The following is a 15,679-nucleotide window of genomic DNA, read 5'->3' as shown; positions in this document are numbered from 1 at the left end:
TATTCTAAACCGGGGTACACATCGGTATATATCTATATATATATATCTGTGCAGTGTCTGTGTTGTGTTGTCCTGTGTTGTCACTGAACTACTATGGTGATGCTTCATAATAATCTGCAATGCAGACGCCTTAAAATGCTGTACTTATAATAATGATGTCAGCATTTGATGTTTGTCATCCCAAATTGTGAGTACATGCTTGACTCGATCAATGACAGCTACAAAATGTAAGTATGTTCATCTTGTGTTTACTCTGTGTTCCTCATCTGTAGGTGTTTGCAGCCGGTTCTGAGTGGCCAGTATTCTTTGTTGCTAACCGTGGACATCATGCGGACATTGGTGGAATCACACCTGGCTCGATGCCTCCTCATTCTACAGCCTTAGATCAGGAAGGAGCAGTCTTCATCTCCTTCAAGGTTGTCCAGGATGGGGAGTTCCAGGAGAAAGGTTAGTTAAATGGGAAAAGCTGTTGACCTCCAGAATGTGCAAATTCTCGAACATTATAGATTGCCATTTCCAGCTCGAGGTCGACTGTACTTGTTTTGGTAGATATGAGTTATTACTCATTATTAATGCTTCTACAGCTGAAGGAATAGCCATAGGTATTATGTTTTCAGGTTGTCCGTCCAGCTGTGCGTTTCTGTGCGTGCATAGCAGATTTCCGTTACCATGATAACTTATGACGTACTCAAGGGATTTTGACCAAACGTGGTGCAAGTATGTACTATGATGTAAAGATCACCTGATTCGAGTTTGGGTTCAAAACGAAGGTCCATGGTCATGTGACTTTTTAATTGAAAATCGTTGTTACCACAACAACGTGTGAACCACAGAAGGCATTTCAACCTAACCTGGCACAAGTATTGACTGTGAAACAAAGATTAACTGATTCAATTTTGGGTTCAACAGGTCAAAGGTCATGTTTTGAAAATCATTTTTCAGAGCATGACGAGTTTAGAAGCATCTGATGTTTTCTCTTCTACTCTCTTCTACTCTCTCTTTGTCTCTGTCTATCTCGATCTCTATCTGTATATCTGTGTCTCTCTCTGTCTCTATCTCTATCTCTGTCCTCTGTCCTCTCTGTCCTCTCTGATATCTCTCTTTAATTGAGATCAAACATAACAGTGTGCTGACATCTCATGTGGGTGGAGGCATTTGCGTCAAATTTCTAGTTTTCAATATGATTGACGAAAAAAGATTGATGATGATATGAAGTAAAATAGGTTTACTTTGTTTTACTTTGCTAAATACAAACTATATGGTATTCATGGAATACTTACCCTGTGCAGTCAACTTGGTGCGAGCCAACTCTTCTGTTTTTGAAGGTTGTTTTTTTTCTTTGATCCAATATGGCTGCTAGACCACGTGAGCGATGACATCATAAATTTATATTCTCTAATATAATTGTTGTGTAGATCACGCTCAAGAAATTTCAAACTGATCAGACCAAGCGTCGTCCCTGTAGAATTATGATGTCATAATTAAGGCACCAATGATGTTATCGTCAACAACACTTACTTCCCATGCGGAGTTCTTTACAATGAGCCACGTTTCAATTTTTTTCCATGGAGCAGTTTTGGAGACGGAAGTGCAACGTTTTTCGGTTTTTCCATGATGGCGCCTGTACCACGTGACCTATGACGTCATAATTATCATTTACAATTTCTACAGGAGGAGGTGCTCCTATCGTCAAAATTCAATGTCCATCAGGACAACAGTTGCAGAGAAAACGAATTTTAAAGGCAATAAACCTGCAAAATGCTAGCAGAAGGGACATACATACATACATATACATAGTATACATATATACACCGGGCTGACAGGCAAACGCTGTTCCAGATGGCATTGCCCTACGGACTATGCTGTAAAAATTGACATTTATTATGAGAGGAATAAAATTTTAAGAGATTTAGCTTAGAAAGTCATTCAAAATTTCTACAGGCGGAGGTGCTCCCATGGTAAAATTTTGTCAATCGGACCAACGGTTGCCGAGAAAATGAATTTTTTAAATACAGACACGTATGCCACACGTACATACGCAACCGAATGCCTAACCCTGCTTTTTGCTTCGCGAGCACAGGGTAACTAGAAGGAATCCCGAGGTGGAGGGGGACGGTAGGGGAGCAGTGTTGAGGGGTAATTGTGTTGTGTTGGAGGGTCGGGGAGCAGTGTTGGAATTTTTTCCACGCTGCCCTTATAAAGTTTAATTATTCCAACTGCTCAATGTGCAAGCATACCTCCAAGCCTCGCTGAAGTCTCTCTTCTCTCCAAGATTTTGTCTTGATCCCTGTTGATCCTCAGTTCTGCCAGTTATCAGATTTTTTTAAATATTCTTTAAATTTGGAGGACAACAACGTGTCATTATTGAGGTTCTTTCTAATCGACTTTGCTCCATTTGGATTTCCCTCCGCTCTCTCACACCTCAGACCATCATCCCCCAGCTCCTCCAGGATGATGCACGTGTTGTTCCTATAACCACCCCCTAGTCAAGCTTCCAAAATCTGGGATTTCTGCACACCCCCACTCCTGTATTCCTCTTTTCTCCCGTTTGTGGAACTCCTGTCAATTTCACTCTCCCTCCAAGGCTTCAAGCAAATGGTGCACTTCTGTTTCAGTCATCTGAACCCCATATCTACCCACAATCCTTTCTGTCATCATCTAATAGAGTTAACCCAACCCTCTTACAGATGTGTTTCCTCCTCTTCCTCTCTCTCCTCTTTTCCTGTTTGTTCATTGACTCTCTTGTGCCCAATTTTGTCCCCATTGCCCCACTGCCAGTGCGTTGCCTTTTTACGCCCCTATTACCTCGCTCATCCATGAGCCTTGATCTTGTATATAAAAACCGATGTTAATTTTTCAGAGTTCACATTCCGGCGTTTCCAGATTCCATGATCACAAAAACTACTATATTTTCAAGGTATTTTTCTTTTTACAAACTCTCATGCCTCCAGACAGACTTTGCATCTCTGGTCGTGTTCTCGCCTCTGAGACGTCAATCTAATTAGATATAAAATTCAATTTACATATACGATTAAATAAAGATGTGCAATTTCCTGACAACCATTTTATTAAAATGGTATGGATGTCTTGTATTTGAAATGTCTTGCAGGATTGTAGATTTTTGTTGTTGTTTATTGTTTCCACCTCATGACTGAGTTGCGCTCATACTCTAGGTTTCATGACTCAAGGCTCAGAACTCGTTACTTGAGACCCGAGACCTCATGATTCGAGGTTTAAGACCTCGGGACTTTACCTTTGACGGGACTCAACATCAGGATGCTGACACAATTTAATCTTCGCCATGGTCTTTGTGCAGCTGTTATTGAAGCTCTGCTGGCTCCTGGTTTACAATCTGGAAACAGTGGTACTCGCCGCCTGCAGGACAACTTGGCTGATTTGCGCGCTCAAGTTGCTGCCAACCACAAGGGCATCCAGCTGGTGACTGAACTTATTGGGGAATATACACTTGAAGTCGTGCAAGCGTACATGGGTCATATCCAGGTGAGTTTTCTCAAAATCATGCAGCAAACACAACTTTACATTCATAAGTTGAACGTTTTCCTGTCCTGAGCCCCATCAATTTCTTTAGCAATAAATAATTCTTCTTCATTGAGGGATCGTTAATGTCCACCAACTAATGACTGCAGATGGGATTCGGAATCCCAGTCATTCGGAATTCGGAATCCCAGGAATCATTCCCAGTTTAACGTCCATCAGAAGAACGGCACACACATTGATGAATCGTCCTGCCTGTAAAACACCGGGATGACAGTTTATAGCTGGGCCTGGATTCAAGCCCTTGTTATCCAGTTTAGAGGTCAGTGTGCATACCTCTAGGGCCCTAGGTCATTTCTTGAATGTGCAAATTTAACCTGGGTTAAAATAGTCGTCATCATGGGGGCCTAAAACATTCCACTTTCCGGTTGGTGATGCTGTACTCCTTATTGGTTCCCTACTAGTTTCACCGGAGGGGATTATAGGTTTGCTCTCCATCTGTCCGTCCATCCACCCGTCTCACCTGTGGTTTTTCAGACTTTCCGCCCTTACCCTCTAACATATTCAACGTAAACTTGGTACATGGTTTTATTATGACAAGTTACAGAACAAGCTCAAGTTTCAGGGCGTTTCATCAATCTTTCACAGAGTTGCTCCCTTTTTGGACTTTTTGGACTTTTGGACTCCCTCGCATCCGTAGGGGACATGTATTGCAAAACGATATTTTTTTTATTTTTTTTTTGTATACAAGATCGAGGCTCGTCTAAGAGCTAACATTGATCACAAAAAGACAAACTGACACATAAAACATATGATAAAGGGAGCGGGAGACAAGATGGGGAGAGAGAGGGAAGCACACAAGTACAACATTTGAGAGCAGGGAGATCTGTGGGAGGGAGAGGGCTTGGGGGGCAGGAGGCATGGGAAGGGGGGGGGGGGGGTGTGGGACAGGTAAAAAAAAAAAACATGGACACTGCTAGGACTTCCAGGAAAGAAGTCGGTATTTTAAAAAAGTGGATCTGGGGTGAATTCTCGATCTCGATCTCGCGAGATCTCGGAGACGGTGGGAGGGATTTTCGAAGCTCCACACGGTCTCCACGTTTTTCGAAGTTAAGTCTGTTCACAATTGTATTTTGTCGAAACTGTATTTATCTTTCGGGGTGTGAAGTTATTGTGTGCAACTTTGGTTGTTTCTCGGTGTTTGCCTTTCATAAATTGATCGTCTGTTTGCCGTGTCGTGTCTTGAGGCCTTGTACAGTGTGCACTGTACAACCTTGAGGCTTTGTTTTTCTCTCAGCGGTCCGTCGTTTGTGATCCAATAACTTTCGTTCTCTGTATTCCCAGGCTTTTCACCCATAGCCTACTTCCTTGTGTAAATCTCAACTCAAAAAAAAAAAAAAAAAAAAAAAAAAAAATTCCCTTCTCTGTTCTCATTCGTTTATTCATTCTTATTCGTTCGTTCGTTCTTCGACCACGTGTTTCTCCCCCATTTCCCCAGATAGTTTTCACTCATTAACCTTCAATGTTTACACTTTCCCCTCAAGTTATGTATTCCGTCATATTTTATAACACCTTTTTCTTCTTCTTCTTTAAAAGGCTGCTTTCGACTTGCTCACCAAATCAATTCATCCCAAAAAAAATATCCATCTCCTATAGTGCCTTTTTTCTACATTCCCTAAACTCTCCTGCACTCCATCCTCCATCCAGCGTCCTTAAACGTATTTTTAACTCGAAGGTCACAAGAAACTCATTTTGCAATAAATGTTCGTTTCCCATAAATCGTACACTTTCAAAAATCCAATCTCACCCCTCCCCTCCAAATCTTCCCCATAACCCCTCCCCTCCAAATCTTCCCCATCACCCCTCCCCTCCAAATCTTCCCCATCACCCATCCCTTTCAAATCTCCCCCCTTGCCCCCTCCCTCCTAAACTACCCCCTCACCCCTCCCCGCCAAGACGCCCCCTTGCCCCTCCCCTCCTAGACTCCTGCCTCACCCCTCCCCTCCAAATCTCCCCCATATCCCATCCCTTTCAAATCCCTCCCCTTGTCCCTTCCCTCCCAAACTCCCCCCTCACCCCTCCCCTTCAAATCTCCCCACCCTCATTGCTTCTCAATTTCCCCCCTCTCACTCCCCCTCCTCAAAGCGTCCTCCCCGCTTCTTCCCCCTTCAAACTCTCACCTCCATCTCCCCCAACCTTCTGCCTCGCTCTTCCTCCTCCTCAAATAACACCTCATTGTGGCTCACCCAATCACCATCAAACCTTTTGTCCGCCCCATCCTTCCCTTTCTCCGAGCTATTCTGAAATCTCCGACACACCTTCAACAGCTCTCCCTATCTCTTCCACCTCTTCCACATCTTACCCTACCCCTCCTCCCCCCTGTTCTGTATCTGATGCTCCCCCTTCCTCTTCATTAACGGTATGGACCTCAAACATCCGGGGCCTTCGTTCAAACTTAACTGATCTCTCCATACAGGTTGCTTCTGTCAAACCAGACGTGATCTGCTTAACAGAAACTTTCCTCCTTTATGATGTCTCTGATTCCATAGTATCTCTCCCGGGCTACTCCCTCCTCCGGTATGATAGACCTGAGCCTCGTCCTGGAGGCGGGGTTGCTATCTTTATCAAAAACTCTCTTCCTCACTCGCCCTGCACTGCACTCTCTCCACCTCACCCCCAGGAATACCTCTGGCTACGGCTTCCCCTTCGCTCCCACCTCTTGTTCATATGTGTGTTGTAGCGTCCACCAAACAGTGATGACTCCATCTACATCTCGCTGTCCGATGATATGGACCAACTTCTATCTACTCATCCCAACTCTCTCTTCCTCATATGTGGTGATTTCAATTGTCACCATGCCAGTTGGCTGGGTGTGGGTACCTCTCTCACCAGCCATGGCTCTTCAGCAAAGGACTTCTGCGACTCACTGGGACTGACACAATCTGTCAATTTCCCGACCCGGATCTCAGTCAACGGAACATCTTCTCTTCTGGACTTGGTTATGACTAACTTCCCTGAAAACGTCTGCTGCTCTTCTTCTGCTCCGATCGGATCATCTGATCATGTCCTTGTTAAAGTGGACATCTCTCTGACCATCCTCAGGGAGCCTGCTCAGCGTCGACGAGTCTGGCATTTCACTCAGGCCAACTGGCACGGTCTTCAAGCAGCCATCAATCATCTGGACTGGTCTCCCATCTCTACCACCTCTGACATCAACTCATCCTGGGAATTCTTCCAAAGTAAATTGCTCTCTCTCATGCACAGATTTATCCCATCTCGTCTTCAGTTGTCATACCCTTCCTCCCGTCCATGGTACACGGAATCTTGTGGTGAGGCTGTTGCCCAGAAACAACTTGCCTTCATCTCCTGGAAAGCAAATCCAACGGAAGGAAATCTCATTTCTTTTCACAAAGCCCGAAACAAGTGTGTGTCCACCCTCAGGAGAGCCAGGAAACAATATCTCTCCGTTCTCAAGACCGAACTCTCTTATCTGTCTCCCTCTTCCAAATCCTGGTGGCGTCTGGTCAAATCCGTTTCTGGTGTTTGTTCCCCCTCCATCCCCTCCCTTACCTCAAACGGCTACACAGCTGACTCCGCACGTGAAAAAGCTGAATGCCTCAACTCTGTGTTTGCCTCTAAATCTTGTGTCCCAAACCCATCCCTCTCTGTACCCACCATACCCAGTCGTACCCTGCTGCTCCTGGACTCCGTGTCCTTTTCTCCTGACAAGGTGGAAAAGTTTCTGTCAACCCTCGACTCTGATTCTGCAACTGGACCCGACGGCATCAGCCCACGGGTCCTAAAATCCTGCTCTGCCGCTCTATCTCACCCTCTCTCTGTTCTCTTCACCCTCTCTTTTGCTCAAGGTCAACTGCCATCTGCTTGGAAATCAGCCAACATCACCGCTTTGCACAAAAAAGGTGCAAAAACAGATCCTAGCAACTACAGACCAATCAGCCTTCTCCCAATTATCAGCAAAGTCATGGAATCCATCATTGCTTCGGATATGAAATCTTTCCTCTTCTCCAATGGCTTGATCTCTGATCATCAATTTGGTTTCAGACCAGGTCACTCTACTCTGGACATGCTGCTTCTGCTGTCTCAACAATGGATGGAGGTCCTCAATGCCAAACAGGAAATTAGAGCTGTCTCCCTCGACATATCACGTGCCTTCGACACGGTTTGGCACCCCGCTCTGCTCACCAAACTCTCCTCCTTTGGTATCCATGGAAATCTCCACGCATGGCTGGCGGACTTCCTCTCTAGTCGTCGTCAACGTGTGGCCCTGAATGGGTTTCTCTCATCTCCTCTTCCTGTTCAGGCTGGAGTTCCCCCAAGGCAGTGTTCTGGGCCCCGTGCTTTTTCTGGTCTTCATCAATGATCTCTCTGACTCTCTCGAAAATCCTCTCTATCTCTTTGCTGATGACTCCACTCTCTGCCGCTCCATTCCTCTTCCCTCAGATCGGCAGTCTGCTGCCTCCTCACTCTCTGAAGACCTGGACAAAATCACAGACTGGTCAAACAAGTGGAACATGTCTTTCAATCCTGACAAATCTCACACTCTTACTATGTCTCTCCGAAAAGATCGACTGGACAACCCTCCCATCTACTTTCTCAACAATCCTCTCCAAGAAGTTCTGTCGCTCAAGATTTTGGGTCTCACTATCTGCCATGATCTTTCTTGGGAAAACCACATTTCCAAGCTGGCCTCCAAAGCCAGTCGCCGACTGGGCATCCTCCGTCGTGCGAAGTCCTTCCTCGGCACACCTGAGCTCCTCACCACATACAAGGCTTTCATCCGCAGCTCAATGGAATACTGTTCTCCCCTATGGGCCGGTGCTCCTGCCTCACACCTAGCTCGGCTTCACGCTGTTGAAACCAAAGCTTTCAGAATTATTGGAATCTCCCGCGATGAAGCTATCTCTGAGGGCCTTTCACTCACTCACCGCAGGCAGGTAGGTGGTCTTTCTGTCTTCTACCGACTCCTCTCCGGCCTTGCACCCCCAGCTCTCTCTGTGCTCTGTCCCCCAAATATTCCTACAGGTCGCACAAGATCTGCCAGCAACCCTCTGATGGTTAAACTGCCGAAATCTCGGCTCTCTGCTCACCTTCACTCTTTCATTCCTCTTTTCTCCCGCCTCTGGAACAAACTCCCTCACTCCCTTCAATCCCACTCCTCCCTCCAGGTCTTTAAAACAGCTGTTCACCACCATCTCTTATCTTCCCCCATCCAAAACCTTGATCTTTTCTACCCCCGCTAATTCACCCCAGATCCACCTTGTTTGAAATTCCAACTTCTTTCCTGGAAGTCCTGGCAGTGTCCATATGTTTTATACCTCTCCCACCGCCCCCTTCCCATGCCCCCCCCCCCCAAAGCCCTCGCCCTCTCTCAGATCTCTCGATGTCTCCATGTCTCTCGGTCCCTGCTCTCAAATGTTGTGTTTGTGTCCTTCCCCCTCTCTCCCCATCTTGTCTACCGCTCCCGATGTTATATGTTTTATGTGTCGGTTTGTCTTTCTGTGTGATTAATGTTCGCTCTTTCACGAGCCTCGATCTTGTATACAAAAAAAAATAAAAAAATAAAAAATAAAAAATTAACGGGGGTAGAAAAGATCAAGGTTTTGGATGGGGGAAGATAAGAGATGGTGGTGAACAGCTGTTTTAAAGACCTGGAGGAAGGAGTGGGATTGAAGAGAGTGAGGTTGAAGAGAGTGAGGGAGTTTGTTCCAGAGGCGGGAGAAAAGAGAAATGAAGGAGTGAAGGTGAGCAGAGAGTCTTGATTTTGGCAGTTTAACCAGAAGAGGGTTACTGGCAGATCTTGTGCGACCTGTAGGAATATTTGGGGGACAGAGCCCAGAGAGAGCTGCGGGAGCTAGGCCGGAGAGGAGTCGGTAGAAGACAGAAAGACCACCAAACCTGCCTGCGGTGAGTGAGTGAAAGGCCCTCGGAGTTGGCTTCATCGCGGGAGATTCCAATGATCCTGAAAGCTTTGGTCCTCCTCTTGTTAAAATTGTAATTCGTTATGCTTCTAAAATGGTTCTTCATGGCAGGTGAATTATATTGTTTTAATCTTGATGTGGATGATATTGGCAATAAGTAATGTTGATGATCGTTGACCCTCTCAGAATTGCCTTTGATTGCCGGACACTTTGATTTGCTGCGATTCATTTCACGAATTGTTTCTACCTGAACAGGTTATATGGTGCTCTAGTTCATTAAATGTCCTGCTGGCTGCAAGGTGTTTACACACCAGAAAGGAATTGCTACCAACAAGCTTAAACTGATCTATAGCTCTGGGAACTGATTTATGTGCTCGTGTCGTTGCAAGAAAAATGCTGAGCGAGCAGTACGGGAGACTCTGAGGGAATTTGCACGGAGCAAACTCGGACCTGCTGCCATAACCACCAGCTCATTGCAGGTGCAGGCCGAAGATTTCATGGATGACGGTACTCCCATCCGACTGAAGGTGGAGATCGATCCTGACGATGTAAGCTGCAACTCAAGCACACTGGCATCCACCGAGTGCACACACAACAGTTCAAAAGAAGGGCCTATCTAGTCCACATAAATGCTTGTTTAAGATTAGCCAGGATATCTTTGCTTTTGTACTGCAGATTATTAGCAGGCTTGTTTCATCTTGCCCTGTACTTTGGTGCAATAACTTGCTCATCTACTGTGTTTGCAAAGTTTGTTTGTTTGAATGAATGATCGTTTTAAGGCCATTTTCCCCGCTAGAGCGGGTTTAGCCTTGCGGGCCCCATGACAATCATGGTTCCCTGTTTGAGGCAATGTTTTTATGGCCGGATGCCCTTCCTGATGCCAACCCTTGGTCACGCTCTTACGATGCGCAGGGATACGGTGTACCTATTCTAAATCGGGGTACACACCGTGATCATTCATCCCAGCAAGCTGGTACTCAATTTGCCAATCTCGGAAGGATGACAGGCTGAGTACCTGAGACCCCCCTGGCGTTAATTCAGCGATCGACCGGATTCGAACCCAGGATCCAAGGATCCCAAGCCGGCACCCTAACCGCTAAGCCAACACCAGGCTTGTTTATGTTGGATTATTAATATACATATAGAAGGGATACATCCTACAGGATACATGGATGCGAAGCAAATCAGTGCTGACGGTTGTTATATCACATCCAACCTCAATCTCTCAATCTCTAATCTAATCAATCTCTCAATCAATCAATTTTAGCTCTTGCACAAGCCTCGATCTTGTATCCAAAAACAAAAATCAAAATAATTTTGATTTCCTCCCTGCGTTTACAGGTGGATATCTGATGTTCTAAGTCTCTAAGAGAAGCTTGACCCTTTCCTCCCCTTCAAAGTAATTCAACATCCTCCTTTCCTTTTGCTGCAAGTTTTAAACATGTTGTGCAAAAATATCTAACATTATACAATGTGCCTTCGTAGGCCTGGTGTTGGCTTAGCGGTTAGGGTGCCGGCTTGGGATCCTAGGATCCTGGGTTCGAATTCCGGTCGATCGCTGAATTAACACCAGGAGGGTTGACTCAGCCTGTCGTCCTTCTGAGGTCGGCAAATTGAGTACCAGTTCACTGGTAATTCCCTGTGTGCCGCAAGAGGCGACTAACAGGGTTGGCGGCAGGAAGGGCATCCGGCCATAAAACATTGCTTCAAAAAGGGGACCACGGTGCCCGAAAAAGGCCAACCCCCGATTTGCGGGGAAAAATGGCCTTTTAAGGTGGTTCATATAATGTGCCTTTGTGGTTATTGGGATTGTAATTAGGATGAGAGTTCAAGCATGGCAGGGTCTCTAACCTTTCATGTACGCGTTACATGCTGCTTTCTGCCAGCTGGGTTTGAGATTTGCATTGATCATACCCGTGAACGGCCAGAGTACAAAAATAAAAATTGAATTGTGATTTAACCAAGTCCATTGCAGCAGATTAACCCAACACTGCAATCCAACAGGTGTGTTATGGCAAGTTCTCATCGTTTCGATGTTCAGGTAGATGCTTCTCATTCTTCATTAGCAATTTCTAATGTAGACGGTAAAGGAATCTTTAATATTTTCATGTGCACTGGAATTCCCTGGGAAGCTGTTAAATGAGCGATACATCTCTGGCACGAGATGGAAAATGTCACCGAGACACGACACAATTTCCATAAACTTTCACCATAGTGTAACATTGTGCTTAACTCTTTAAACTCGCCCTCGCACTTGGAAAAACAAGACGGAATTTTTAATAATACTTCTGTTCACGGTGAGTTTGTCACACAAACTTGTCTTTGGTGTTATCAGATATTTCTTTTTTATTGTTGTTAATGTTGAGTTAACAGGAAAGTAAGCACAAATGTCACAGGATGGTTTCATGCAGATTACGATCAAAAACTGAAAACGGGGGCTTGGTGACACTCTCACGTTGTTGTCCTACGAGCTGCGAGAGAAACAGTGTTGAGTCGCGGATGTCATCGCAGCATCAAGCACATCACTAATTATTATATAAATACAACAAACAACAACAGGCATTTTAAGGCCATTTCCCTGCAAGAGCGGGGGCAGGCCATTTTCCCTCGCCTTGCGGTCCCCATGACAATCTTCTCCATTTTGCCCTATTTTCTGCATCTCTCCTTCCCTTGCCCGCATTTCTTCTTCGACCATCTTTAGCCAAGTCTTTCTCGGTCTTCCCCGTCCTCTACGTCCTTTTACATTCATTTCCATCACTCTTCTCAACCAGTCACTTTCATCCTTCCTCAACACATGACCAAACCATCTCAACCTGTTTCTCTCCACAGCATCCATCACAGGCTCTGTTCCCATCATATTTCACAATTCATCTTTGCTTTTTGTTTTTTGTTTTTTTTGTGTACAAGATCGAGGCTCGTGTAAGAGCTAACATTGATCACAAAAAGACAAACTGACACATAAAACATATGATAAAGGGAGCGGGGGAACAAGATGGAGGGCAGGGACATTGGGAGATCTGTGGGAGGGAGAGGATTTGGGGGGAGGAGGCATGGGAAGGGGGGGGAGGGGTGGGTCAGGTAAAAAAAACACATGGACACTGCTCGGACATCCAGGAAAGAAGTCGGTATTTCGAAAAAGTGGATCGGGGTGAATTAACGGGGGTAGAAAAGATCAAGTTTTTGGATGGGGGAAGATAAGAGATGGTGGTGAACAGCTGTTTTAAAGACCTGGAGGGAGGAGTGGGATTGAAGAGAGTGAGGGAGTTTGTTCCAGAGGCGGGAGAAAAGAGGAATGAAAGAGTGAAGGTGAGCAGAGAGTCTTGATTTTGGCAGTTTAACCATAAGAGGGTTGCTGGCAGGTCTTGTGTGACCTGTAGGAATATTTGTGGCACAGACAGAGCTGGGGGAGCAAGGCCGGAGAGGAGTCGTTAGAAGACAGAAAGACCATCAACCTGCCTGCGTTGAGTGAGTGAGTGAAAGGCCCTCGGAGTTAGCTTCATCGCGGGAGATTCCAATGATTCTGAAAGCTTTGGTTTCAACAGCATGAAGCCGATTAGGTATGAGGCAGGAGCACCGGTCCAGAGGGGAGAACAGTATTCCATTGAGAATTTGTCTCCCTCTCTCTCAACGATACTCCGCACATCCATCGAACCATTCGCATTTCCACCCTTTCCAGCCTTCGTTGCTGCTCTACGTTCATTACCCATGTCTCGCTCCCATAAATCATAACACTTCTCACACATGCAGCATACACCTTTCCCTTCAGCTTCAGCTGTTGTGGTGTTGTATAGTACAGTATTCCCAAAGTAGACAAAACATTCTGTAAAATATTTTGGATTAATCGGTCATTGTGTTTTATGTAGCACGCGTTGTCATCCGCTGTTGTCATGCATCATGTCATCTATGTCGATAGCTTCAACTAATTATTATATAAACAAGCAACGGTACATGCCCTATGGGCGGGGCTTCAATTGGGAGGCCCAAATGAAAAGGCAAAATATCAGAAATTGAAGGCTTTTTTTTCTTTTCAACGATTTATATAAACATCCGTTAAATCATATCGCACGCAAATCATCAAAATCTAAACAGTATTTGTAGAATTTCAATAAAAGCCACATTACTGTTCATATCGGTAAATATTATTCCATCATGTTTTGAAAAACTGGAAAATTGGAAAAATTGGAAAAACAATATAGCCTATTTTACTCCAGGGGGTCCAAGGATTACCCACCCAAAATTTTGTTGTGATTGGTTCAGCCGTTTTTGCGGTACCTGGGAACAGACGGACAGACATTTCATTTGGTGAATTATAGTAGATGAATGGATTTATTTTACAGCACTTTTTATTCGAAGCAAAATCTCAAAGGGCTTTACAGAGAAGGAAGAGATGAGGAAAGTAGTAATTAAGAAATATTAGTGAAGGACCAATCAAATATCAAGTGTACAACTTCAATGCAGGTACACTATTATGACGCAAGAACATCTTGGACAGCCAAGTGGTCTTTGCGATTCTGCAATGTAAAATTGAGCGATGCAAAAAATGTTATTTTCTTCAGACCGCCACTTGACTTTGACCTTGACCCTTAACCAGGAGGGATACGATGTAAATTAATAGTAAATGTGCCTTGCTCTACGCTATTTTACAGAGGGAAATTTTGTTCTGATCAGGCAAACCTTGGTTGGGTTGTGGTGAAAAATGTTAAAATGTCTATAATTGAGTCATGACCTTAAAATTGGGCCAGTCAAAAATACGTCAACCCTGCATACTTTTTATTCGCTTTATTGATGCAAAATTTAATACCGAAAGTCCCTGACGGATCTGCGATACAGCTTGGAAATTGGCAGAAAAAAGGGAGAAGCAAACATACAAACCTAAATGAAGGTTTAGTACTCCGAGGAGTCTAAGAAACTTCAAATTGGGGGCACTAATTGTCAAAACAAAAATACTACAACAGGTACAAGTCTAACCCGAACCTTTCGGATATAGGATTAAAAGATTAAAGATGGGATTTTAATAGAGGTGTGTGTGTGTGTGTGTGTGTGTGTGTGTGTGTGTGTGTGTGTGTGTGTGTGTGTGTGTGTGTGTGTGTGTGTGTGTGTGTGTGTGTGTGTGTGTGTGTGTGTGTGTGTGTGTGTGTGTGTGTGTGTGTGTAAATATGTGCCCAAAATCCACTTGATAACCAGTACTTTGTTGCTAATAAAAACCATGAAGTACGAGAAAATTTCATTTTGGTCACATCTAGAGAACAAGATGTAAACATTTCGTTTTTAACATATTGTTGCGGTTTTTAGAACCCTCCACTTTGTAAATATTTGTAATAATCCCTTATAAATAATCCCCTGTAAATATTCCCATTTTTGTGTAAAGGTCAAAGGTCGCACCCTAGTTAGGTCATATTGCAACACGTAGGACACATAGAAACCTCTTTAGATATCTCATTAGTATGTGTTCTAGTTAAGGATCTGTTCCCAATAGTTTGACTCTGCGTTTGCATAAATCAAATAAGATAGGCCCCATTTCGCTCATTGACGGAGTTTATGGAGACACCTGGATGTGTGAGTATGGGAAGGGTCGCGTATGCGTGTGAGCATACAAGCCGAGCATCGACGTTAACCGGGGCAGCGTTTAGGCTGACGTACAGCTGACGCGAGCCCTCGGTGTGCGGTGTTCGTTGTGTGCTGCAGGAGCCGGCGGGGTTCGGTGTCGCGTCGCTCCTGCTCGGATTCGGGCCGGGTCCCGCCCTGTACGGCCGGTGCCGCGCTTTGCCAGGCAAAGCGACCGGCCCGGTTCGAGGGGAGGTAGGAGGGGTCGGAACGGCGCCCCCCCTGTGGTGGCGACGTTTCAGCCGGGTAAGGCTGGGCCATCGCTCATGGGAGTGCAAGGGCTTGCGCCGGGATGGTGCCTTGAACCTTGGCCCGAGTAAACCTCCTCCCCTGAATCCGAATGCCGGACGGACCCAACCTGCAGGAGACCAAACCACCCGTATTCATTGCTCGGCTTTGCGAAGCCGAGCTTTAATGATGTAATGACGCACCGAGGCTCGTAGTTTAATGGACTGATGGTAGTAGTGATAGTGATGGCGAATGGTAGTTTTACCATTCGCCTCACATCTCTGGGGGCACATGAGCTATAGTTTTATGGGGATTGGCTGTGTAAAGGGTTTAGAAATCTAGGGTTTAGAAATGACCATAGGTAACTGTAGAGTTAAGTAGCGACATCATACCTGTAGAGGGGACGTAGCGAG

At 45.2% G+C, this 15,679-nt stretch overlaps 1 protein-coding gene across 1 annotated transcript in view; it reads left to right on the top strand.

Annotated features, from left to right (window-relative positions):
• LOC137422039 (5-oxoprolinase) overlaps positions 1 to 15,679 on the top strand; it is a 149,360-nt gene that overhangs the window by 102,426 nt on the left and 31,255 nt on the right. Inside the window, exons 11-13 of the mRNA XM_078772561.1 lie at positions 273 to 447; positions 3,317 to 3,501; positions 9,824 to 9,982. Of these exons, the coding sequence (XP_078628687.1) occupies positions 273 to 447; positions 3,317 to 3,501; positions 9,824 to 9,982 (519 nt within the window). The remainder of the gene's footprint in view (positions 1 to 272; positions 448 to 3,316; positions 3,502 to 9,823; positions 9,983 to 15,679) is intronic.

Source organism: Myxine glutinosa, chromosome 2, assembly GCF_964187855.1.
Source record: "Myxine glutinosa chromosome 2, kmMyxGlut1.1, whole genome shotgun sequence".
In the NCBI taxonomy this organism is placed as follows: Eukaryota; Metazoa; Chordata; class Myxini; order Myxiniformes; family Myxinidae; genus Myxine; species Myxine glutinosa.
The sequence above is the reverse complement of the archived record's forward strand: the minus strand, read 5'-3'. Positions and strand labels throughout refer to the sequence as shown.